Source organism: Dipteris shenzhenensis, chromosome 15 (genome assembly GCF_047967505.1).
Source record: "Dipteris shenzhenensis isolate YYH24624 ecotype China chromosome 15, Dip_SZ_1.0, whole genome shotgun sequence".
NCBI lineage: Eukaryota > Viridiplantae > Streptophyta > Polypodiopsida > Gleicheniales > Dipteridaceae > Dipteris > Dipteris shenzhenensis.
The window spans coordinates 42,430,756-42,458,029 of NC_141610.1; the positions used below are offsets into that span (position 1 = coordinate 42,430,756).

Sequence of the window (27,274 nt, forward strand, 5' to 3'; positions counted from 1 at the left end):
ACAAATGGATTATTGTGCAATTCAATGGGAAATCTTGTAGAGACCAAGACTCAGGCATTGGGATAGGCACTTGGCAGAAGTTTTATGGGCTTACAGAACCACACACAAGCTAGCTATCGGGTTTACACCATTCCAACTAGTGTATGGAATAGAAACCATTTTGCCCATTGAATTGGAGATACATAGTCTTCGCACTACTGTTACAAGAAAAGAAGGACAGGATGATGCCTATGCTCAACGCTTGGTACAGCTAGAAGCCTTAGATGAATGCAGATTACAGGCCTTACAAAACTTGGAAGCCTCTCAAAAAAGACGCAAGGCCGATTTTGACACCAAATTACGCAAGAAGAAAGATATTGCAGAAGGAGATTTGGTCATGCGATTTGATAGCCGTCTGGACAAGCGGCTAGACAAAAAGTTTATCGGCCGATGGGAGGGACCATATTGAGTCAAAAAGAAGTTCACGAATGGAACCTATCAGCTTAAGGATGTTGATGGCATGGTGATACCTGGATGCACCAATGAGCATCGCCTTAAATTCTTATATGCTCAACCACCTTGAGGTCCAGCAGACCCTCTCTGTCACTAGAGAGGATCTGTTGGGGGGGGAAAGATGTGATGCCAAAAATTGATATTTTTAATTTGACATTGATATTGTTTTTCTCTATGTTTGATAAGAGTTTGAGTATCAAGTGAAAGCCTAGTGGCTCTCACTTATTTCTATTTCCTAAGATATTGTATGGGATTGAGAGGATGAGTGGAATGGATCATTGTAAATACCATAGGTATGAATTATAAATACCTTAGTATGGGGTGAGAGTTATTTATGTATGGGATATTGTGGGGTTTTTAGAAAATAGGAAGAGTGAGTCATATAAAGAGGTGGGCTCATGTCCACATGCTCCAATAATATAAGAGAGGCCACATGCCAAGCATGTGGAAGTCATGTGGAGGAGTGTGAAGTCAAGAGGAATCCTTCTAGAATTCCTATGTGGAATAAGGAGGATGTGGACATATGGAAAAGAGAGGGTCCCTATGGGCTCCACGTGGGGAGACTCTTGACTTTCTCAATATTTTAAGAGTCTTGAGCATCTTTCGATGGGACACATGGAAAGAGTAGCCAAAAAGGACATGGATGGTGACATACGGTCTTATGTGATTGATGGGAAAAGGAATCCACAGGCGGCAATTGTAAATGGGTGAAGGAGGGTAACAAAATCTCTATAAAAGGAGCCCTCCTCTCCCTTGTTCATCATCTCTTCCACCATTAGGCCTCATGTTGATGTAGCCCTAGTCTCCTGAAGCCTCTTCCATGAGCCTTCTCTCCCTCTTGTAGATATTCTCTTATGTAGACTCTTGAGTCCATCTCTCTCTAGTTTATTTTCTCTCTCTATGAGCAGTCTTGGAGCTTCCGCTCCCTCTTGTATATATGAAACCTCTTCTCCCTTGTGTTTGTAGTATTTTGAGTGTATTTAAGTGGAGTCTTACTCTCATGGCAATGAAAGTCACTTCTTATCATTTTTCTTTAGTCTCCATTCCTATATGATTAGATCTTGAATCAAATATTATTGTAAAAAGTTATGAGTCTCTGTGTTTGACAGTCTCTTTTCATGATAGTTTTTACCCCCTTTCAGTAAATTGTCCATATCTCTTCAACCGCTTATCTGTTTTCAACGAAACTTATATTAGTACGAAGCTCACTTCAAGGAACATCCCTATATGTACTTTAATTTTTTATATTAGTTTTTTGGTGGAAGTTATAGACCTCTGTGTTTTCTAGCAGTTTGTAGAATGATTTGAGCCATTTCTAGAGGTTTCTGTGAAGGACGTGCCATGCTTCCCCGGAATTTACCCATCTAGCCAAATCAGCCCCTTCAAGCCCCTAGATATATATATATCAGTTCATGTCATGTTGAGCCGAAAGATCTTCTTCCAATAACGCATCGCTCCTCTTTGGTGCCGACCCCGGCTTAGTGAGATAATGGCCTCTGTGGATCCTTTTCTTCTCCCGATGTTGGACTACAACATCACTTGGGATGTTACCATATTCATTCTCCTCTAAGGGAAGCAAGGAGAAAGATATATTGTGGTTTTCTTTGCATGAAAATATTTTCTTCATCTCTCTTTGCAAGTGATAAGGGTCCCTATTATTAAGATTGGGAAGAGCAGGAAGCTAAGAGGTGCGTGAAGTTTCATTACCCCCAACTTCATGTCACAATGTTCATCAATATGTGGAAGAAGCCATGTTTCCTCGAGGGTTAACTCCACAATAGAAGCAGAGATTGGTAAGGAACGCTTGTCCCTATACTATTGTTGATGACATTCTTTATAAATTGGGAAAAGATACAGTGCTCCGTCGGGTGGTCCATCCCATGGAGACTAGGAGAATCCTAGAAATGTGTCATGAATGCTCTGGTCATTTTGCTTTAGCAAGCACAACTAGGAGAATTCTTAATGCAGGTTACTTTTGACCATGCCTCCATAAGGATGTATATGAATGGTGTTGAAGTTGTAAAGTATGCCAAAAGTTTGAAAGGTGACAGTTGATTCTTGGGCCTTCAAGCCTATTCCAGCATATGGACCATTTGAGAGGTGGGGGTTGGGCTTTGTGGGACCACTCCCTCGCTCATCTCAGGGCAAGCATTATTTATTGGTGCCCACAGATTATGCGACTCGATGGGCAGAGGCCAAGGCCACAGCCAATAGCAAGGCAAACACAGTTGTAAAATTTCTCTTTGATCAAATTTGTTCATGCTTTGGTTGTCCTTTGGAAATTCTCACTCATGGAGGAACCTCTTTTAGAAATGAACTAATTGAGGATGTGGTGCATAAGCTGAAGATAAATCATAGCATGTCCACGCCATACTATCCCCAATGTAATGGCTTGGCTGAGAAAACAAATGGATTATTGTGCAATTCAATGGGAAATCTTGTAAACGCCAAGAAAAGGCATTGGGATAGGCACTTGGCAGAAGTTTTATGGGCTTACAGAATCACACACAAGCTAGCTATTGGGTTTACACCATTCCAACTAGTGTATGGAATAGAAGCCATTTTGCCCATTCAATTGGAGATACATAGTCTTCGCACTAGTGTTGCAAGAGTAGAAGGACAGGAGGATGCCTATGCTCAATGCTTGGTACAACTAGAAGCCTTGGATGAATGCAGATTACAGGCCTTACAAAACTTGGAAGCTTCTCAAAAAAAGGCGCAAATCCTGTTTTGACACCAAATTACGCAAGAAGAAAGATATTGCAGAAGGAGATTTGGTCATGAGATTTGATAGGCATTTGGACAAGTGAGTAGACAAAAAGTTTATCGGCCGATGGGAGGGACCATATCGAGTCAAAAAGAAGTTCACGAATGGAACCTATCAACTTGAGGATGTTGATGGCATGGTGATACCCGGATGCACCAATGAGTATCACCTTAAATTCTTCTATGCTCGACCACCTTGAGGGCTAGCAAACCCTCTCTATCACTAGATAGGATCTGCTAGGGGGGGAAAGATGTGATGCCAAAATTTGATATTTTTTATTTGGCATTGGTATTGTTTTCTTCTATGTTTGATAAGAGTTTGAGTATCAAGTGATAGCCTAGCGGCTCTCACTTATTTCTATTTTCTAAGATATTATATGGGATTGAGAGGATGAGTGGAATGGATCATTGTAAATACCATGTGTATAAATGATAAATACTTTGGTATGGGGTGAGAGTTATTTGTGTATGGGATATTATGGGGTTTTTAGAAAATAGGAAGAGTGAGTCATATAAAGAGGTGGGCTCATGTCCATGTGTTTTAATAATATAAGAGAGATCACATGCCAAGCGTGTGGAAGGCATGTGGAGGAGTGTGGAGTCAAGAGGAATCCTTCTAGAATTCCTATGTGGAATAAGGAGGATGTGGACATATGGAAAAGAGAGGGTCCCTATGGGCTCCATGTGGGACACATGGCAAGAGTAGCCAAAAAGGACATGGATGGTGACATACGGGCTTATGTGATTGATGGGGAAAGGAATCTACAGGCAGCAATTGTAAATGGGTGAAGGAGGGTGACAAAATCTCTATAAAAGGAGCCCTCCCTTGTTCATCATCTCTTCCACCATTAGGCCTCATGTTGCTGTAGCTCTAGTCTCCTCAAGCCTCTTCCATGAGCCTTCTCTCCCTCTTGTAGATATTCTCTTATGTAGACTCTTGAGTCCATCTCTCTCTAGTTCATACTCTCTGTATGAGTAGTCTTGGAGCTTCCGCTCCCTCTTGTATGTATGAAACCTCTTCTTCTCCCTTGTCTTTATAGTATTTTGAGTTGCATTGGAGTGGAGTCTCACTCTATTGGTAATGAAGGTCACTTCAGGTTCTCTCTTCTCTCTCTTGAGTGTCTCTTTCCTTTTTCCATTGTTTTCTCTTCCAAAGTGCTCAAAAGTGTTGTCTATTCGGCCGCACATTGCGCATACATGGTTTATCTATTTCCCAAGCCAAACTCATCCACTTTTGTAAGTCTCCCTTATCTCAGTCATTAGAGCACTCTCTAATACCATGAAACTCATATTATGCATACGAATTAACAACCTTATTATCCTTTCCTCTTCGGTAGAATATCCATATTAACTTCTTGCATGAGCTATGTTCTAGCTGGCTGCTACTCAAATTAGGCTGTTTACCAAAATACTCCAGAGCATCATGTCCTCATCATGTTCAAATCCACGTAAAACTCTAAAACATACAGATAATGCCTCCATCCTTTTAAAGCATGAATAATAGCATACAACTCTTATTTATGATTGGGACGGTTATCTAAGACGGTTGTGCTGGACTTTCCCCTTGGACAAGAACCACAATACCACTTACATTGGCTTCCATCTCTTTTTATCGGTCCTTCAACATTGACATTTTCAAATCTCCTCCATTTTAGAATAACATGGATGTCTTACTTCATTTCATTTGGACAGACATGAAATTTCTTCTTCTTCAGTTTAGATTGCAATGCTTGCATGTGCCATGAAGGCTTCAATGTGGTGCAACTCACGGTCTCTCTTTGGACAAACCATTGGCTCCCATAGAGACCTTAGTCTAGAAAATCTGAGCTGCTCTCCCTTGGAACACATGATGAAAATCTAAGTGGCCTACAAATTGTGCATTCATCAGGGAGACATAGGCATCGATCCCCATGGAGCAATGCTCCAACACGCCCAAATCTCAAGTCATTCATAGCTTGCCGGGCCAAGTTAAAGTCTATGTGTGTTTTGCAAAAACAAACATTTCTTTCTTTGAGTTTCCTAACATACGAGGGCTAATTAAAATGCTCAAATCTCCTCTACGCAACTGAAATGTCAGGATTCTGATCCATAAACTTAAGATACAACTCCGTCTGCTGACCCAACATGCCGAAACAATAGAATAGTGAGCCCTCTTTTAAATGGAATAGGAGTACAATGAGCCCCCTTTTTGTACTAATAAAATAAGACAAAACACAATAGATGAAAAAATATGATCTAATTAAAGTATATAATGAATCTAAATTGAACTAATCATCTAACAATTGAACTAATCAAGCTACTAGAAGCAAAACAATTTCAGCCACCATGCTAGTTGAGGAAAGTCACAATTTCAACTAACAGGCTGGTTTAGGACAGTCACAATTTCAATCATTGGCCAGGTTTAGGACACATTTATTAGGATAATCAGCCACCAGTCTAGTTTAGGACATTTCAACTACCGCGCTGGTTTAGGACAGTCAAAATTTCAACCACTAGGCTCGTTTAGCCTGATAGTCTCACCTTTACATATTAGACAATAAGATTTTCAATTCTAAATTTCACAATTAGAAAATAACATGTCACAATTAGAAAATAACATGTCACAATTAGAAAATAACAATATATTTCTTTTCATTTCTGAAATTCATAATTTCAATCAATAACTGTTGTTTGTCTTGAACCAGCACCGAGCTGGTTTAGGACAATCACATTAAGTCCAAGCCCTCCCGATCTAGAAATTAAGTGGTATATGACTTGAATAGTAGAAAATTAAATTTAACTAATTAAAGTACTAAGAAACACAGTAATTTCAACCACCGGGACCATCAACAACTAATGTCTATTTAGCCAGACTGGTTCAGGACAATCACATAACTAGTGATTGAGCTAAAACAGTCACGGTTGCATGATGTTCCAACCATCAGGCTGGTTTAGTAAAATAACAATATATTGCTATTCTATTACAAAATATATTGTTGTTAATTTTTGCTCAACCACACCACCAGGCTGGTCAACAACTAATGTATGTTCAACTACACTAGTTCAGGACAAACACATAATTGGTGATTGAGCAGCCAAGGTTTAACTAATGTCTATTTAACCATGCTGGTTCACGATAATCACATAACTGGTTAATGAGCTCAAGTAGCCGATGTTCCAACCACCGGGCTAGTTTAGTAAAATAACAATATATTGCTTTTTTGTTGCAAAATATATTGCTGTGAATTTCTACTCAACCATGCCACCGGACTATTCAACAACTAATGTCTATTGAACCACGCTCGTTTAGGACAATCACATAACTGGTGATTGAGTTGCACCAGCCTACGATTGCATTACGATTGCATGATGCTTCAACCATCGGGCTGGTTTAGGACAATCACATTTAGTCCAAGCCCGTTTTAAGAAACAAAACAAGTAAACTATCCCAAAGCTCAATCACGAACAACCACCAGGCTGGTTTAGGCACCACCACTGATTTGCATTGTATTAAGCATGTGTACGATGTGCTCCTCAAACACCTTGCGTCCTATCTGCATTTTATAGATGTCCTTTATATTTGGATAAACTCTCATATTTTTGTGCCAAATCATCGTCACTCTAGTAATGACTTTTGCACTTGAGATGTCTCTCCTTTTCGAGTCCTTTTCTTGCGTTCTCTTGAAGCCTACAGACTTCTCGGATTGGGACGATCGTGCATTTCTTCTGCACTACCTTCAACCACTAGAGCCATGTTCATCCTTATGATTGACAACATCTGCGACATTGTGCACCCAATCCATTTCTCTTGTGTTTCATGGGACACTAATATAGCTAATGTCACCCTCTTTGTTGCTAGTTGATCTAAGTTGTGCACCCCTTTCACTTTCTGTAGGCCATTTCTCAAGTTAGAGAGCATCGCCTCTTGGGCATGCATCTCTCGAGGTGTTGGTAGGGTTGTTACTCTATGAACTTTAGGGTGTAGGCTAAAGCTTGTGAAGACTCGAGACAATTATTCACCTGAATGGTTTGATGTTGCCGCCTTGAATGCTCCCACCAATTGTGACACTCTCGGGGGGGTCACTCATCATATGTAATTCTACCACGTGAGTTCCAGAGAAGGTTATTTTTAATTACTAAAATTTACAAAATTAATCTACATCAAGGAATGTTTTAAGTAATTTTGGAAAAAAATTAGAGATTTGTAAAGAAAAAGGGTACTTTTAATTAAAAAATTTATTATAGATAAGGGATTTTACAAATAGGCCTTGAACGCATGTGATATAGAGGGTTTATACATAGTGACCCCCCTGAGGTGACACCATAGCTCGTGTTCTTTGCTCCAATGGCAACGATCGAATGCATGCATCTACAACTGCTTCCTGCTGCTGCTCTGCAAGGAGTATTCTTTCTTCTCATTGTTTCTCCCTTCGAAAATGTTATAAAAGTGTCTTTCATTTGCTGTTTTGATACCTTGCCATTGCTTTCCTCAACCCACAATCTATTCCTTGTTCCTTGATCAGGATTTTTAGCTCTCCTATCTCACAACCTCTGTCTTATTCTCTTACAAGCCATGGCGAGCTGCATTGAGATGCTCCAAACCTTGAAATCAAGATTGACTCTATAGAGAGAAGGAGAAAACTAAAATACAATAGAGGGAGACTTTCTTGAATCAAAATCATTTACAATCAATCCTAGAGTCACAATACTCCATGTATGGAGCTCGAACCGCCCGACCACCCCCGAGCTATTCTCACTCACTCTCACTCACATCAGATTTCTCACTCTCACTCACACCAAGGTGTTTCAATGAATCTCACTCTCACTCAAGATGACACAATCATAGACGAAAGAAGAATCTCACTCTCACTCACACTCTCACTCTCAATCTCAGAGCTTCTGAAATATGCTACCTTGCTGTGCCTTTGCGTATTCTAAGTTTTCGACTTAATAGATCATGGAATTAGATCTCAATCTTTTCTGTAAAGTTGTAGATGGAAATTTCAGCTGTCCAAAAAAAAAAAGGTCTCCTCAATCTAAGTTTGGAATCAAAAGTTATGGTTGAAATAGTGACTGATGTTTTTATCCAAGAAAGGTGCGACCTGCTTTTCCCCACTTTTAGCTGGCTTTTCCACTAAATCTTGTTTTTCTTGCCCTTCATGACCAATTTGATCCATTCTTGGACCATTCTAGCAATAACTTTAGTTTTTTTTTAATCAATCACTCCTTTCCTAGTTCTCCTTTAGAATCCGCAAAGCTGGACCTTCCTTTAAACCTACAAACTCCAGACACAACTCCCATGCATATATTTTTTTTTTTCTTGGATTTGTTAAATCTCAAATCACTTATTAGTATTTTCAAAACACAAAATTGACATGAAAATAAATTTCACAAATAACTACTACTACTAAAACCAAAAAGAAATTTATACACAAAATATGGAGCGTCACACAAAAATGTGGAGCGTCACATGCATGTTGCCATTGACGCCATGGCCATGATCAGTCCAAAATAGACCCTAAGAAGCTAGCTTGTGAGGTGAGCAAATAATAGAAGACAACTTATCCAAAAGAAGACAATGTCAAACCAAAGTCTTTGCAAGGTCACATCGAGGTGCATGCAGGTTCCAGGGCATTTTGCAGTCATGGGTAGGTTGTGGAAGTACTTAATATTCCAAGATTTGAAGGGCGAGAGGTGTGAAAATTCAAGATTTGTGGGAGTAGCAAAATTTTCAACCGCCGGGTTCCCCCACTCTGACATACACATTAGCAAAATTGGATATCCCAAACAAGTGCAATGTGGCCTAAAATGCTTCAAAACACAAATAGGCCAAAGGACATGCTATCATGCTTGATGCCATGTATTATGAAATTCCATGACCTTTGGCATCATTATGAGGCATATAGCAAGCAAGTGCATGGAAAACGAAACAATTCAATATTGTAAATAGTGTTGAATTTATTAAAAGATCTTTGCACATCCACAAATTGCACATTTTTAATTCTTCCATTTTAGGGTGAGTCTAGATACCAATATCAACAACTAACAATGTTTTAAGAACACTATGCAATAGTCCCACTAGCTTAGATTTAAAATTTTGAATCCATTTTGATTTCAATAAATCAAAAAAATGTTATGGAGCATGCCCTCAAATGGGTGTGAATCACTTTAGCAAAAGATTGGAGGCTCATTAACCCATGCCTAATATTCTCATTTAGATGTGTCCTTGGGTTGAGGAGAAGCTCACCTAGTGTACTTTTGAATGATTACTTGGTTGCATGTATATACGGAACAAAATTTTGATGTTTTTCAATAAATTGCTATATCCTATAGTCTTCATAATGCATGCCTCACATGCAACATAGCACTTGTAATGCTTTAACAATATCATTCTAAATCCTTATTCCATAATTTTTTGGTCTCATGTTTAAGTTTGAAATGTCTACTACAACTTGAAGACAAATTTTGCTAAATTCTATTGAGCAATGCATAAGTTATGGGTCATGCAAGATACCTATATACAAAAAATTCCATGAACCTCACCAAAAATGGCTACACCCAAGCAAACAATGACCTTTAGGTAATCACATCCTTCCAAGCCCTTGATGATATAATGGATTTGAGCCACTGGAAGGGCAAAATCACAATCTTCATCCGTAAAATGCTTGATATAATGGAGGTTTGAGCACTTACAGAGTTTATTCAAGAAATTTTTTGGCAATGGTAGATAGCACATCCCCCCAAAACCAGAGGCAGATATGAGGCCTTGAATTTTTTTACCATGCTTATTAATGATCTCGACAATGGTCTAGAGCCAAAATTGCATGTGCCTTTTCTTAAGTGGCTTGATTTTTTGAGACTTTATTGTTGTGGAAGTCAAGGATGCCAAATCCACCCGACCTACATGCCTAAGCTTTGTTAATGGTGGTGGGATACTTTCATAAGATTGCAAGTAGTGGACTGAAATGTTAAACACAAGTTTCCTTGCTTCGACCATTCAAAAGTATTAACAACTCATGGGCTAGTACATCAACTGTGGAGACCTTTAACAACACATCCTTAGAGGTTCATACCTAACAATCAAAGAGTGGCAACTCAACCTCTATTTAGAATTAGAGTTTGACCCTGACAAAGGTCCAACTTTCAAGTAGATGATCTACATGTAACTCCAAGTCCAAAATCTCCACGCACATAATGTGCAAATATTTGAGGACATGGAAGACATTATAACCTAGTAGCCACATCACATCTTTTGTTGTATCTCACAAAGATTGCTTGAGTGGAACACCATCATTCAAGCTGCATAATCTTCAAGAATCTTTCTTAATGTCAAGAAGGGGGCACGTCACAACATTGGTCGACACCACCACTTTTCAACACTTTGATGTATTTCAGTAGCATAGATAGCATTAGGATTTTTCTCTCGAGCCAATTAGGCCTAGAAAGCTTGTGAAATCGGAAGTAGGAGTGTAGAAAGGAGGAAGAGATCTTAGGGATGGCCCTCTCTTCAAAAGGTGGCGTGTATAAAAGTAAATGCTGTTGACTTTGGTCTTTCAATAGTTGTATGCAAAGTTTGAGGAATACAAGCTCTCTTCTTTTTCCAGGAGTTTTGCCCTTATTTCCTTCTATTGCCTCTTGTAAATGCTATGTTCACCCTTCTCCTTCCTTTGTTCACTATCTACCTTTCCCTCTCATCTCCCCTTCCCTCTCCCCCTTTCTCATTGTGGATTCATAATTGCAACAACCTGGGAGTTGCAAGAGTGACACTTGTGGATAGCCTTTTCTCACATTGCTCTCAATGAGGGAGCAATGAGGGTGGGTTGGAGGTGAGCTCTTTGCTGATGACATTTTGATATTTAATCCCCACGACTCATGAGTCACCGTCAAGGACTACCAAATTATTCGAACTTTTGGATTTCATAGGGGGTATCAAATTCAGGATTCCTGTCATTACCTCGATTTGATCTGCCACGTTGATAACAAACGCATTAGGAAGGGGCTTCACTGCTATCCATTTATCGGCCTTCCTTATCTGCAGCCCCGGTACTCCTTCTTCTGGTAGAACAACCGTGAGACAGCCTGCATCTGTGTGCGCACTCAAGCCAAAGGTGAGACTCGGATCTGGACACTTAGGATAGTAGTTCACGGCCAAGCTTAGCCTGGGTATCCCTGGCAATGCCATCGTCAAATAGTCGGAGCTCAACCCCAGGCTTTGGAAGATCGCTTGATATAGCAGATTTGCAAGCTTAAATATCTCGTCACGATAGTCCTGAAACGCTCGTCTAAAACAAAGCAAGAAGAAGAAGATACATGATCAGATATGCATAAAACAGAGTTTTCTGATATTACTTTACATATCGAGGTGTTAAAGTTCCTGGATCAGCATTGTTTACTTGCAAATTTGAGGCGCATCTTCGAAGCCATTGCAAATGCCCGGAAATTCTCGAACAATCAACACATCTTTCCAATCTCTCGTCTTCTCCAAAGATGGTGTAAAATTACTTGTGGTGTAAACCACGGGGTCATCGAAATTCTGACAACGATATCGGTTTCTCTCCTCAGCCGGCTGCTCAAAGAACTTCTGACAAGATGCCTTCATTTCGTCTACAGCAGCTTCTGGGACGCCATGGTTGAGCACCTGCGCGCGCTCTCAGGCACTATTCGTCAAGGAAGTGCATAAATTTCCACAGGTATATTAGTTACAAGCGCTAAATCCACCTCAAAGTGTGGCAAACGAATTGCTTCAAGCGCAGAAAGATCTGCAGACGAATCCCTACACACTACAAAGTATTACGAATGATTATGCTAGGCAGCGGTTTCGTGGGCACCTGAAAAAAGCCCCACCCCTGGCAAGCGCGGCCGATGTCGTGGATGGTCTGGAGACGACGATGGCCGTCAGAGAGCAGCCCAGAGAGATCTATGACGGGAATTTGTTCGCCTTTGTCGGAGACGACGTCTGAAAGTTGAGGTCGCAAGTGAGCGGGTCGGATAAAAGGGGCAGGGACGTCGAGGATGCCGCCATCGACGATCTCTTGGATGCCAGAGAGTACGGGAGTATCATGTGCGACGACGGGGACAACTGCAGCCATGTTTGCACTGTGGCTATGTTTGCAAACCTTCACGGATTCATATCGCCATTTCGTAATCATTTCATTTCTTAATTTCTAACCATTTCGTAATCATTTTTAATGCTTAATCCATTTCATCTCTTATTTCTTCTTGTTTTGTTGACATATTTCACATGCTACGCAGGGCCATTGAATGTGTCAAACAAAGCTCCAAAGTCCTAAAGCCATGTGCACAACTCCCCAAGAAGCCTCAATGTCTTGAGAAGCAATTCTTATATAGAATGGGTCCAAATAAGGAACATGTGAGAAGCAAATTATCTTCTTGCATTCATATACGTGCACATCAAGAGACATTTTAATATGTCATTTTCTATATTGAGCTTGCATGTACTTATCCCGTGTCTCAATATTAAACAATTCCAATGCTTAATCCTGATTATTTACATCCTTAGATTTTCTACATGGCTAACTACTATAGTATTTAGTGGGTGGGTGCTCATAAACCCCTATAAACCCTGGTTAGGTTAAGAAAGTAAGGAACTTTGAATGCATATATATGTTAGGGTAAGACTTTAAAACTCTTTTGCAATAAATGTATATCACGTATATATGTTTTGAGTGTGGCCATGTTTGCAAACCTTCACGTATTTATATCGTGTAATCATTTCATTTCTTAATTTTTAACCATTTCATAATCATTTTTAATGCTTAATCATTTCATTTCTTATTTCTTCTTGTTTTGTCGACATATTTCACATGCTAGGCCCCTAGGGCCATTAAATGTGTCAAATAAAGCTCTAAAGTCAAATTCTAATTCTAAAGCCATGTGCACACTCCCCACCGTGAGCCTCAATATTGTTTGGATGTGAATCTCTCAATTCTTATCCTAGAAGACTTATAGAATGGGTCCAAATAAAGAACATGTGAGAAGCAAATTCTCTTGGATTCATATACGTGCACATCAACAAACATTTTAATATGTCACTTTTTGTAATGAACTTGCACATACTTATCTCTACCCCTTTCTTCTAATTGCTAGTTTTTGTATTTTTCCATCTCCCTTTCCTCTCTTTCACTCTTGCTCTCTCCATCCTCTATTTCACTCTTTTTCCCCTGATTTGATTCTTTCCCCTTTCCCTTATTTCTCCATTCCTCTTTCCCCTCCTTTAATTCTCTCCCTTCTCCATATTTCTCCATTCCACTTTCCCCTATTTCTTAACTTGCCATCTGTTGAGTTTTTTAATTTCTCCGATTCTCCCTTTACCCTTTCTTCATCCCTTTCCAAGTCCATCCCCTCTTTCTCCCCTCCTATAATTTGTCCCTCTTTCACCTGTCTCAAATTCAATTTGCATTACTAGTTTTTGTAATTCTCCATCCCCCTTTTCCCTCTTTCTACCTTTTACTCTCCATGTCACTTTTCCCATCCTTCCCCTTTCCCTCATTCAGCCATCCTCTCCCTCTTCTACCTTTCCCTCCTCTTCTACCTTTCCCTCTCCATCCTTTGCCTTTCCCCTCTTTCTCCCTTACATAGAGTTATGTGTTGTTGCATCTCATTCAACGCGCTCCCTTTTCCATCTTTCTCCCTTCATTTCTTCCCCTTTAAAGCGAGAGTTAGATGTAGACTAAGATAGAGTTATGTGCTATTGCATTTCATTTAGACTCTCCCTTTCCCTTTTTCTTCCCTCCTTTAATGATTTCCCCTTTCTTATCTAGTTCTATATATGGAGCATCCAAACCCTCGAATCTCTTCCTTGAATTCGACTTTTTGTTGAAAATATCCCAAGAATATGGGACATGGATTCTCTAGTAAATCATGTTCAAGAGAAACTCAAACATGATATACTATGGATAGAATTCGATTGGCGGCACGTAATTAGACCCCACATGTGTAGTTATTTAAGAGAAATGTTTTGCAATATGTTAAAGATAGCTTTTAAAAATCCAAGAAGCTATGGAGAGAGTGAGAGAGCCCAGATATTCCAAAGTCGGCACTATGTAGATCTCATCATGATATGTATTAATGACTTCTTGGATAAAATAAGAAGATCTCAATAGATTCATGAAGACATCAATGAGGGTGTTGACAATGACCCTCCAATGATGACAATGATAGTCATTAGTGATAGTCATAGTGATAGTAGTTAGTAGAAGAAATCTAATTGAGATTTGAATGAATTCCAAACATGTATATGTTCGCATACTTTCAAAGCTTAGTCTACTCTTGCTATACATTAGTGAAGTACAGTGGGAACAATAAGATTTTAAAGTTTTTATGATGCCATGTTTAGTGAAACCTCACTTTTAAGATCAATTATGTACAAAGTTAAAATCTCTTTTAAGATTTGGATGAACATATGCACTCTTACTTCTCTTATTTAATACTCGAATTGATTCAATATATATTTCAAAATGTTTTGTAGCATTAATCCTCTTTGTAGGCAAGTTTCATGGAGGAGAGTGATAAAAGCAAGCTTCTCAAACATACTCCAAGTTTAGGCATGAATTTTTTAGTGACTTTGAGATCTTAGTATTTTCTTAGGAAGGAGAATAATAGTTCAAACACAATTTATACATTTTTCCTTGTCTTACACAATTTTACATAGTTTTTAGTGTAATTTATAGATAGTTTTACATAATTTTTACCCTGGGGTGCCAACTCAATGTGTATTATATTACTACTCTCGTCCAAAGTCTAGGGTATGGGGGGGACAAGGTCCATATTTAATATGCATGGATTTCCTACCAAAGTTTTTAATATGCAAGGGAAAAATATGACAATATTTAGTCCTCCCTACCACAAAGCATAAGGTTTATACTTCAAAAGATATGAAAGATTTTAGGTTTTTGTACATATTTTTCATATGTAAGACCCAAGGAGGGCTGTGGGAGGGAAGAGGAGGGGAGAGGGGAAGGGCGGGGTGGGGTGGGGGGGGAGGTCTTTTGGAATTCTCTCCCTAACTAACAGGATCACACTCCATGATTGGCCATTGTTACTTGTAGCTTGCGTTTCTCCATAAGTTAAGGTCACACACTACCTTGGAAGAAGGTATCAACCAAATCCCCTTGCCTCCTTTTGTGTGAACTTGGCCCGAGCTCCTCTGTGTTGAGTGGGAACTCAACTTGAGTTGCCTATTAACCATAGGTATTATAATAGAGCTTGCAAAGAGTCTTTCACACTTTATCTTGCATTGAAAACTTCTTCTTTGTCCCTCCTCTACTCCATTCTATAGGTTGCTTGTCATGTGTATCACTCTCACCAAGGCAATCACTCCCAATAGATGCCATGTAGAACATAGAACCACCCAAAACTAAAACCATAAGAAATCCTAGTGGATCCATAATTGGGGATGGGAAACGTACACCAAAACTATTAAAATTCATGTAAAAGCTCAAAATTTGTGTGAATAGTGTGTAAAACCTATGAATACTATCTAACGTAGTGTGAAAACTATGTAAAAGCTATGTAAAAGCCATGTGTAAAAACTATCAAAAAACCCTGTGGCACTAACTACCTTTAGTAAGAATACCTATGGAAATTTTGAGTATGAGATGTAGTTGACAATATGCCATGAGTAAAAGTTAGTCAAATTAGCATGATTGTGTTCTACACTAGAAGAGCTTCAAAGATGTCTTTACACCTTGAAATTTGGATAACACATGAAAATGCAACATGATATGGAAAGGATTTGGGTTTTTATATTTTAGTGTATTTGTTGTTTTAACCCCCCTCAAGGATTAGAATGTAGCAAGCTCGATCATCCTCATTCAGCCAATGAGCTTGCCTATGTAGAAAGGTGTAAGGTAGGGAGAACTCAAGACTTAATTGGTTGATAGTGAGTTGTGAGAGAGTACTCAAAGATCTTAGCTTGTCTAGAGAGAAAGGTTGCTAGCTCATAAAGCTTCAAGCCCAAAGTTAAGGCGAGTAAAGGTGAGCAAGTTAAGGGGAGTAAAGGTGAGCAAGTTGAGATCTAATGTGCTTGTATGCAGCTACTATAAATTGTTGTAATCAATTCCAACATCAATAATATGGACAATGATGGTTATGAAACTTGTATTCTATTCTCTTTTTGTTTAAGTGTGCAAGCACTTGTCTCCATATAGTTCACCCATCAGATACGTCACTTGGTTTTGTTAGTTTATATGTTGGCATCTATTCCTCAACACCTCGTTTTTGTAGAAGCCATGCATAGCAACTCTAGGACTACAAGGAAGAGCATATTCTATAAGAAAGGGAACCTTCTGCAAACGTGCACTCACAACTTGATCTCGGGCATAGGGATTGACTACGAACAAGGAAAAAGACCATCAACATTTGGTGATCTTGCTAGGGAGAGATGTGTTGAAAGTATCAATTGTAGATTTGAGAAAATTGAGCATAGCTATTTATAGAAATGAGTGCACGCATTTTCATAGTAGCGGATTATGTTGACCCAAGTAGTGCTTCAAGAGCTACTCGATTTAGGAGGATATTTTGAGGACTTTAGCATCGTGTAGACCTATCTGACAACTAGTATCTATTGTTCTCAAGTATCCCTTTATATCATTCATGTGATATGACATAGGCTCAGTGAGAAGAGAAACATATGCGGCAAGAAGAGAAGACTATTTTTGTAGAGTGAATTAGGTTGGAAGAATATGGAAGATCAAGAAGATGCCTTGAATTTCAAGCCAATAAGAGACAAGAAATGGAACAGAGAGGAGGATTCAGAAGCCCATTTGCAAAGATGAGCTCAAGGTAGATGATGACCTAGCTGCATGCAAAGAGAAGTGATTTCTGGATACAGTTTTGAATTTGCAACGGAGGCAAACTAAACACTAGAAGTGAACCAGTTTCGAATTTGCTACAGAGGCAACCTAAACCCTGGAATAGAGAAGAAAATTTTACGTTTTGGTAGGAGGATTCTGACAAAAAGTCTCCATTCTGGGGAGTCCCATAGGTCCAAACGCAGACCAAGCCATGAGCAAGTTTCTCCAAACCCACAACATAATTTTAGCTTAAAAGCTTCAAGCCGAGAGCAACAAAGGAGATCTATACATGCGTTAGAGGAGAAAGATCGAGGGACTAAACATAATCATAGACAATCTCCTAACTATGAATCAGGGTGACAAAATATGAAGAGGGGAGTGGAGAATAGTGGAGATAAAGAGAGAGGGTAGAGCTAGAGAGCACACCACAAATGACTACCTATACACTAGATTTAGTTGAAAATGTAGAATATATATAAATCCATTTAGGGTTATATGTGTTAGTGCTGTGCACATGTAATCACATGATGTTGAGCTGATCTATCTCAACACCTTCCCTCAAGATCAACATCATGAAGTAGCCCTTCCCTCAAGATGATGATTCTAGGGAATTGAAGAAGGACTGAGCATTACATTTCATCACACCCCTTTAATGAGAATGTCCTTCCTCTGAGTCAAACCAAGAGCTTGTCGATGTTTCTCAAAAAGCTCTTTACCGATTAGTTTGGTAAAGATGTCTGCAACATTATTTTTACTATCACAATGCTGCAGTGTGATGTCACCAAGTAACACTCTTTCTCCAATGAATTGCTCTCTGACATCAATGTGCTTTGTTCTAGAGTGATAAACTAGATTCTTGGCTAATGCTTGAGCCGATTGATTATCACAGTATATTGTTGGTCTTTGATTTATCAAAGTAATCTATTTCTGACAATATTTTTCTGAGCCATATAGCCTCACATGAGCATTAGTGAGTGCCCTATATTTTTCTTCAGTCAAAAACAAAGAAACAATTGGCCATTTGTTTGACAACCATGATATAGCACCTTGACCAAGGAAAAATGCATATCCATGTGTCGATCTCCCGGTGTCATGATCTCCAGCATAGTCACTGTTACTGTATCCATACAACCTTGGATGACTTCCTCTGAATTCGATTCCAAACTATCTTATACCTCTGATGTATCTCAAGACTCTTTTGTCTACATTCCAGTGAGACTATGCCATAAACTGTGTAAGTGATCTTACTGCATAACAAATATCTAGCCGTGTGATAGTCAAATATATAAGAGATCCGATAAGCTACCTATAGTACTTGTCATTGACTATTGGCTTTTTCTAAATCTTTTGTAAGTTTCAAACTCTGCTCCATGGGAGTGGCTACAATTTTGCAATCTGCCATATGAAACTTCTTCAAGAGATTGTCAACATATTTTAGCTGACTCATGAAGGTGCAATCTGAATCTCTCCAAAACTCAATTCCAAGACAATAGTGCATAAGTCCAAGATCTTTCATGTCAAACTTTGCATATAAGTCTTGTTTCAATTTCTTGATGAAGCTATCCTTACTTCCTGTCACAATCAGATCATCTACATACAAAAGTGTAATAGTAATGTCTTCCCCTTGAACTTCATAGTAGAGAGTAAGATCTACATTGGATTTCATGTATCCCAGATCAGTAAAATCCTTGTCGATTTTGGTTGTACAAACTTTTGGGTGCTTGATTTAAGCCATAGAGACTTTCCTTGAGATAGCGAACCTGATTCTCTTTTCCTGGTTCAACATAACCTGATGTTTGTTACATGTAGACTTCCTCATCTAGATAACCATTGAGAAATGCATTCTTGACATTGAGCTAATACAAATTACATCTGCTGAGTGTCGCTAGTGATATCAAGAACCGTATGGAATCCATCTTTGCTATTGGAGCATAAGTCTCATCATAATCTTGACCATATTGCTGTGCAAATCCTTTTGCACTAGTCTGAATTTGTATCTTTCAATACTTTCATCTGGATTGTACTTCACTTTTGTATACCCATTTGTTAGCTATGGCCTTCTTTACTGGTGTAAGGTTGCATAATTCCCAAGTATTATTCTTGTACAAAGCATCCTTTTGCACTAGTCTGGATTTGTATCTTTCAATACTTTCATCTGGATTGTACTTCACTTTGTATAGCCATTTGTTAGCTATGGCCTTCTTTATTGGTGTAAGGTTGCATAATTCCCAAGTATTATTCTTGTACAAAGCATCCATTTTTTCATTCATAGTAGTTTGCCATTCTAGCTTGTCAACTGCGGCTTCGAAGTACACTAGCTCTTCTGTATCCATGATGGTAGTCATAAGAGCATACTTGGTGGTTTCAACGTGAATTGCTTTGCCGTTCTTAGCATATGTCAATATGGCAGGTGGTCTTCTTTCCCTAGTAGACCGTTTGAGTTGCTGTGGTTCTTCTCGGGGTGTTTCTAGAAATTCTTGCCCTTCTTCATCAACCTTTTTTGTAGATGACTGAGTAATCGGTGCGTCTATATCCTGTGTGTTTGAGTTTTTCCATTATGATTCCTCATCAAAGATTACATCTCTGGAGATAATGACCTTGCAGTTGATGGGATCATAGAAATCCACGTATTGATTTTACTATAAGAGCACTGAACCAGCATGCCCTAAGACCCACATCATAAATCATGTGTGTTAACCATCCCTAGTCAATCCTTATGGAAAGCATGAAAGGAAGCTAGGTAGCAGAAGCCAAGAAGGGACAAAAAAGCAAGATCCCATGCAGTTCACCCTACGTAGAGGAGAGGTCGTGCTGAGAGCCAGTTACACCAAAAGGCAGGCAGCCACCCAAACAAAATCCTGGAGCAAGCATTGTGAGTGTATACTGCACACAATGAGAGGGATTTCATTTTGAAGCAAATATGCAAAAGAGAAGTTATCAACTGTGCAAACGAGAAGGCAAATGAAGGGATTAACGCATAAGGAGGAGTGCTATCCCTCTGAGAGCAAATAGCTGCCAAAGATTTTGGCACAAGAGAACTCGTAGGGAAGCCAAGATTTGGTACCATCCAACTTCTTAGGCATTGTGGGTAGCAGGAAAACTTGCAGAGAATTGACTAACATGTAGGGGATACGCATAAGGGACCAACACAGTCAACAATGGGGAGCTATGTAGCGCTAGAGGGCTATGACCAGCCAGTAAAAACAAAGGCAGTAAGTATCACGTGTACACTCCACTACTCCCAGGGAAGGGAAGTTGTCCATAGCTGTCCATAGCCAAGGGAATATTTGTTGAGGGCCAAGGGAAGCTATCCATAGCCGAGAGCAACAAAGAGTAAAAGAGCGCATCAAAACAAAAACCTTCTTTATTGGGTAGACAATAGAGCCAGAGCATCAATCGAAATGGTAGCGCAAGAGCTAAGCAAACCATACAGACTCGAATGTGAAGAGTCCACTGAGAATGCAATTGTGCAAACCAATGCGAAGAGAAAAGTTTGGAGAAAGGTCTTGTTCTTGTAGAGAAGGGGAAGTGAATAGGACCTATGTGTCTGCTGAAGCCATATAACGGATATGGATCCACGTACAAAGCTAGAGGTAGTACAGGCTTGCTACAATCGTGAAGTTAGAGCAGGAAATGAAGGTAGAGCAAGAATTGTGAGCATACAATTATATAGAGTAAGGATGCATTACAAGGCCTCACGGTCGTGGGTGGTGGTGGTTCCTAGGTGGTCTATAGGTTAGGCTTACATATAGGTTAGGTTTGAGTATTAGTTTATGAGAATTAAAAAATGTGAGAAAATACGAGTGTTTGTGATGCATTCGTGTGCATGGGTATTGCACCAATTGAGGATCCGGAGTGGATTTCTCCTATTGTAATTGTGCCCAAGAAAAACAAGAAGCTGCAGATTTGTGTAGATTACCACCGCAAACTAAATGTAGCTATAGTGCCAAACCCATTTTCACTACCATATATGGATTTCATGGTAGATGAAGTGGTAGGCATGAGGTCTACTCATTTCTGGACGGGTACAGTGGATACAATCAGATTCAGACGACACCAGAGGACCAGCCAAAGACCGATTTCATTACAGCATGGGGGGTTTACGTAGGATTTACGTGTGCACGATCATGTGGTTCAGATTGCAAAATGCACCATTGACGTTCCAGCACGCAATGCAGGCGATCTTTGGGGAATATTTAATAGTTTTCATAATATGCCTACATTAGTTAAAGATAAAGTCCATAATTAAAGCAAAAGTATTTAAAGATATTTTACTTTTTTTAAAGGGAATTGAATAAAACATATAAAGGTGGTTAGTGTATAAAAAGGGGATTACATAAAATATATAAAGAGGGTAATAAAATTAAACATGTATCGATGGTTAAAGGCATTACTAATTTTTGTTGAGGGCAAGGTAAAACAGAAATATCTCTATATTAAAAAAGGAGAATCCTTAAGAGATTCATATAGCCAAACACACATACACATCAGATTGAGTACAAAAGGATAAGAGCAAGTGACAGGTAAATTATTTCACAAAATTAAAGCTTAACATATCAAGATTAAGCAATTTAAATGGATAAAGCACTTAGGGTTGGGGAATTCTTGAATCTTGTCCAGTGGTACACGTATAATGAATTTTTATCATATGGGGATGTAGTCAATGCTTGAGGAGTTTACTATTACATTATTTCTTTAAAAAGAAAAAAGAAAAGAGAAAGAACCTTAAAAAGAAATCCAAAGTTACCAATACAGAGTTTAATAAGCTTAATAAGAATGGTCATTTGGAGGCCTATAGGTCACACAAAATTCTAGAACAAGGGGGAATATTTATTTACTAGATTTTTAAATCATTTCTTAAAGTAAGCATAACCATAACTAACAATATTCTTAGAAAAAAGGAAAAATATTTTATTACCAAAGTTCATAAGTGAATCACCGACATGGGAGAGGTCCTGGAACCGGGAGGAAGCTGCATCTTTAGAAGAAGATATGCATGTGTGTGTATGTGGTTAAGTGGTTAGTGGGATTAGTGTGTGTGTGTGTGTGTGTGTAGAGAATAAGTGATCTGAATATTGTGTGTGTGTGTGTGTGTGTGTGTGTGTTTCTCACTCCATGCAACAGCTTCATTTAATTCCCTCAAAGTTGCTTAAATTGATCAATAGCATCAAGATGGGCCATTTCTAAGAATTCCACCCTAGTTTGAAAATCTTTAATGACGATAGACTGATTTTCAAAACTTTTGAAAGCCACTACAAGCTCATGCACAAACTTAATCATGGGTGATTTAGTTTCATTAAGAAGCTACAGTTTTATATTGGTGTCAAAAGTTTGTAGGCCCTAATAAAATTGAATCTTTGAATGATTCACCAAGATTTGAAACTTTTATGCAAAAAAATTTTAAGTTTTGCCAGCATTTACATTTTTTACTTCAAAATTCAAAAGAAAATATAAAAAAGTGGACTTCATCCTATAAATATTGTGAAACTAAAAAAACGGGCTCGATAAACTTTTGCCAATGTTTTATATAAATATATAAGCACTGCTTCGATAAAAACATCCATGAGATTCGTAATCATGTTGCAGGGTCTTAATCTTAGCTTTCCAAAATTGCAAAAGTGGTTCTACATAACAAGCTCCACTGTGGCTGCTGCAACTTTCTCCACCTGTGGCTCCTCTCTTGGCATGAATAGCTACGTCATTGCCTTCTCCACCGTGGCTGGTCTCTACCCCATCCTTCCTGGCCTTGAAGCTCTCTTGCTGCTCCTGCATCACCGCTTTGGTTCTGCATTTTCCCTTCTCAGTTCTTCCATCATCTGGTCTTTTTCAATGTACAATGTGTTTTGCATGTCGTAGAACCACTTGTAAGGAGCCTCCTTTTTGGCTCTCTGATCTTCAAGATGCTTTTGCATCATTGCTAGCTCCTTCTCTGCAATGTCCCCATCTATTCTGATGTCTCAAGCCTATATCGGAGCTCCTTGATGCACCTCTCTGTTTCTTCTCTTCTATGCCTTTCCATTGTCGAACCATTTTTGCAACGGCCTCTGCTTGCTCTCTTGCCTACAAGTCCCTCACTTCTACCTCCTCTACCTTGGCTTATGCACCCTTCCTGAGAATTTGCTCATGTAGTACTGCCTTTTTTGCATCAGTGGCTTTCTCTTGTAGAAAAATCACCTTCTGATACATCATCTTATTGTATTACTTAAAAATCCCTTTGAGGGTAGATGTAATCAGGTGCATTGCAACTCTAGCGGATTGAGCTGACAATTTGGATTTTCCATCCATGCAATTCTTCAAGTTGATTATCATGCACTTGGAGATGTGTGTGTGTGTGTGTGTGTGTGTGTGTGTGTGAGCTGACAATTTGGATTTTCCATCCATGCAATTCTTCAAGTTGGTTATCATGCTCTTGGAGATGTGTGTGTGTATGTGTGTGTGTGTGTGTGTGTGTGTGTGAGAGAGAGAGAGAGAGAGAGAGAGAGAGAGACACACACACACACACACATACACGCACACACACACACAGAGATCCACCTTCGCACAGTGTACTCCTCCTAAGCCCTTCCTTTCCTCATCATAGCTACTAGACTACCCATTCCAAGCTTTGGGGAATCGATTCAGCTCGATGGAAAAAACACCCTATCTGGATGAAGATCTCAAGCCACCTAGTGGTTCAGATGATCTAGGAGATAATGACAAGAGTATAGCTAAGGCCATGCGATGTCAAAGATGCGGCTAGGACAGTGTGACACCAACGGATCTTATAGTAGTCATGGATTGGGTGATACGAGATGCAGAGGCACTCAACATCATTATTGACACTATTGCAAACTCAGTTCTCCTCACATTCAACTGATGGACATGACGTTTTTAGCATGGACAATGCTGCTAAAGGATATGTACAGGATCCACTATGGGGCCAAGATCCTCGACTTGGAAATAAAACTCTACAACATGAAGATGGAGGGAGACAATGGGCGATCACATCACCAAGATGAAGGTAGTGAGGGATGAATTGTCAGTAGTAAGTCAACAAACAAATAAAACACAGATTGCTAGGCTTCTTCTTGGCATGCTTCCCACGAGCTATAAAGAGTTTGTAACCACCATGATTGGGGCCAACAGTCGGCACCAACTCCTTTCGAGGACTAGTGCCTCTTCTTTTGTAGGAAGAAACCCGAGAGAGGATTTCTTATAGTAAAATCAATACGTGGATGAAATAAGTGGCCTACAAATTGTGCATTCATCAGGGAGACATAGGCATCGATCCCCATGGAGCAATGCTCCAACACGCCCAAATCTCAAGTCATTCATAGCTTGCCGGGCCAAGTTAAAGTCTATGTGTGTTTTGCAAAAACAAACATTTCTTTCTTTGAGTTTCCTAACATACGAGGGCTTAAAATGCTCAAATCTCCTCTACGCAACTGAAATGTCAGGATTCTGATCCATAAACTTAAGATACAACTCCGTCTGCTGACCCAACATGCCGAAACAATAGAATAGTGAGCCCTCTTTTAAATGGAATAGGAGTACAATGAGCCCCCTTTTTGTACTAATAAAATAAGACAAAACACAATAGATGAAAAAATATGATCTAATTAAAGTATATAATGAATCTAAATTGAACTAATCATCTAACAATTGAACTAATCAAGCTACTAGAAGCAAAACAATTTCAGCCACCATGCTAGTTGAGGAAAGTCACAATTTCAACTAACAGGCTGGTTTAGGACAGTCACAATTTCAATCATTGGCCAGGTTTAGGACACATTTATTAGGATAATCAGCCACCAGTCTAGTTTAGGACATTTCAACTACCGCGCTGGTTTAGGACAGTCAAAATTTCAACCACTAGGCTCGTTTAGCCTGATAGTCTCACCTTTACATATTAGACAATAAGATTTTCAATTCTAAATTTCACAATTAGAAAATAACATGTCACAATTAGAAAATAACATGTCACAATTAGAAAATAACAATATATTTCTTTTCATTTCTGAAATTCATAATTTCAATCAATAACTGTTGTTTGTCTTGAACCAGCACCGAGCTGGTTTAGGACAATCACATTAAGTCCAAGCCCTCCCGATCTAGAAATTAAGTGGTATATGACTTGAATAGTAGAAAATTAAATTTAACTAATTAAAGTACTAAGAAACACAGTAATTTCAACCACCGGGACCATCAACAACTAATGTCTATTTAGCCAGACTGGTTCAGGACAATCACATAACTAGTGATTGAGCTAAAACAGTCACGGTTGCATGATGTTCCAACCATCACTACAAGGCATAGGCCATTTTCCGACGGAAATACCGACGCTTTTTACATTAAAAATTTTTTTTTTCACGGGCGCAAAGGTCGCTATAAAAGTCGTTAAAATCGTCGGAAAAGGAGCGTCGCTATAAACCGTCGCTATATAGCGACGCTGTTAATCGTCGCTATATAGCGACGATGTAAACGTCGCTATATAGCGACGATATAAACGTCGCTATATAGCGACTCTGTTAATCGTCGCTATATAGCGACACTGGTAAACGTCGCTATATAGCGACGATTAACAGAAGGTAAAAAAAATGGTTAGTGGGGCTAAACAGGGCCAAAAGGAAGCCCTGTTTAGCCCCACTAACCTTTTTTTTTTTTTGTAATTACAAAAGAAAGTTTTTTATAACAAAATTTCCCTTGCTTGCAGGGTGATACAAAATTGTTCTTGTGAACGATGAGGAAGAAATGCATATACATATACAACTGTGTTTGAAACAAAATTACCCTGTGAAAGGGCGATACAAAATGGCTCTAACGAGCGGATATGAAAAATGCTACTACCACTACTAATCCGAATCCGAATCCGAATCGTCTTGTTGGGCTGTTCCCTGGTCCTCGGCACCTGCATCTTCTCCCTCGTCCCCGACACCTGCGTCTTCTCCTTCGTCATCAGCACCTGCGTCCGATCCTTGCCCCTGTTGATCGCTCATCTCTGATGATGGGACGCTTGAGCTTTGACCCTGAGACTGAACCAAATAAATCGAAAATTAGATTGGAACTTAAATTAAAAAGTGAGATTACAAGCAGGAGTAAACTTATACCGTGCGAGCAGCCACCTCAGCCCAATCGACTGTCGCTCCCATTGCCTCTTGCTCAATGAACCACGGCTTGGTTCCTATCCGAAATGCACGCCGCGTCTCTGCATCCGTAGGAAGACGACCCATCGCAGCTTGCTGTGGATCCAATTTACGAGAGTTAGAGTTAGCTAAAGTGCATGTAATATGTAAGTAAAACAAATAGAACAATACATTAAATGGAAAGAAGTAAACTTACCACGGTTGCCTCGAACGCATACCGTCCACCTGCACCAAAGTGCGAAGTACCTACGACATCCAGCCGTCTCTTCGCAGCCCTCCTCTGACCCTCGAACATTTCAGGATGGTCCCTATTCTGCTTCTTCAAGAACTTCCAATCAGCTTTGTCTGCCCAGCTGGGTTTAGACAACCCCTTTGTAATGGAAGTACGCATGGTTGATCTGCGATGCTTTAGGACCAAACCCATGCGCTCGAGCATATAACTGTTATTAAACTCCACATTTGGCGGATTAGGAAATCTGAGTTTTAACTCATCGATCACCGCCTGCTTCTTTTGGCCATCTTGATACCGCCAATCGATATTTATGCCGCTCTTGAAGTGATGACTCATCAACCGCCTCATGGCGGCCATCACTGCTTTGCCCTTTTTGTCTTCTATTATCTCTCCGGCAGATGTGATTTGATAGGAGAGATCCCCTGATGAGTAAGGGGGACTGACGGTAGCAGAGTCTGAAGGAGTGGAAGCTGCGCGACCGCTTCCGGATCGAGGAGTAGCTGTGGGAGTAGGAGAGGGAAAGGGACCTGACTGATACTGTGTCTTCGGACCAAGTGGAGACCTAAAGGAGCGTGAGTGTGCTGACTCGTCTACATCTCCTGAGTCAGCACAACATGAGCCGCCCATCCTACTCTTCCTTCCCTTGCGGGAGGCATGCGCAGGTGATGATCCCGCGGTCGAAGGGGCGCGAGGGGATGGCTGGGCTGTACGTCCACCCGTCGGTGTAGGGGAAGGAATTGCGGAGGTCCTCTGAGAGAGCAGAGAGAAGAATCTCGCTGCCTCCTCATCGCTCATCTGCGCTACAAACTCGTCGGGAGTCCCAACAAATCCATGCGCGGCTAGCAAAGGAGTCCCCTGAGGGGTAGTGG

At 39.7% G+C, this 27,274-nt stretch overlaps 1 protein-coding gene across 1 annotated transcript; it reads right to left on the minus strand.

The window, feature by feature from the left end:
• Positions 1-11,107: 11,107 nt before the first annotated feature.
• LOC147893830 (jasmonate-induced oxygenase 4-like) lies at positions 11,108-12,478 on the minus strand. Its single transcript, XM_087386371.1, has 3 exons — positions 12,066-12,478; positions 11,631-11,875; positions 11,108-11,519 (listed from the first exon to the last, which is right to left on the minus strand). Exons 1-3 carry the CDS (start codon positions 12,384-12,386, stop codon positions 11,108-11,110), a joined length of 978 nt encoding a protein of 325 aa, XP_087242497.1. The 5' UTR covers positions 12,387-12,478.
• Positions 12,479-27,274: the final 14,796 nt, after the last annotated feature.

Bases quoted from the DNA above. Each gene is read 5' to 3' on its own strand.
- LOC147893830 (XM_087386371.1), bottom strand. From the start codon at position 12,386: ATGATTACGAAATGGCGATATGAATCCGTGAAGGTTTGCAAACATAGC. The intron at 11,876-12,065 runs GTGCCCACGAAA...GAGCGCGCGCAG, and splicing joins AGGGGTGGGGCTTTTTTCAG to GTGCTCAACCATGGCGTCCC. The intron at 11,520-11,630 runs GTAAACAATGCT...GCTTTGTTTTAG, and splicing joins GATGCGCCTCAAATTTGCAA to ACGAGCGTTTCAGGACTATC.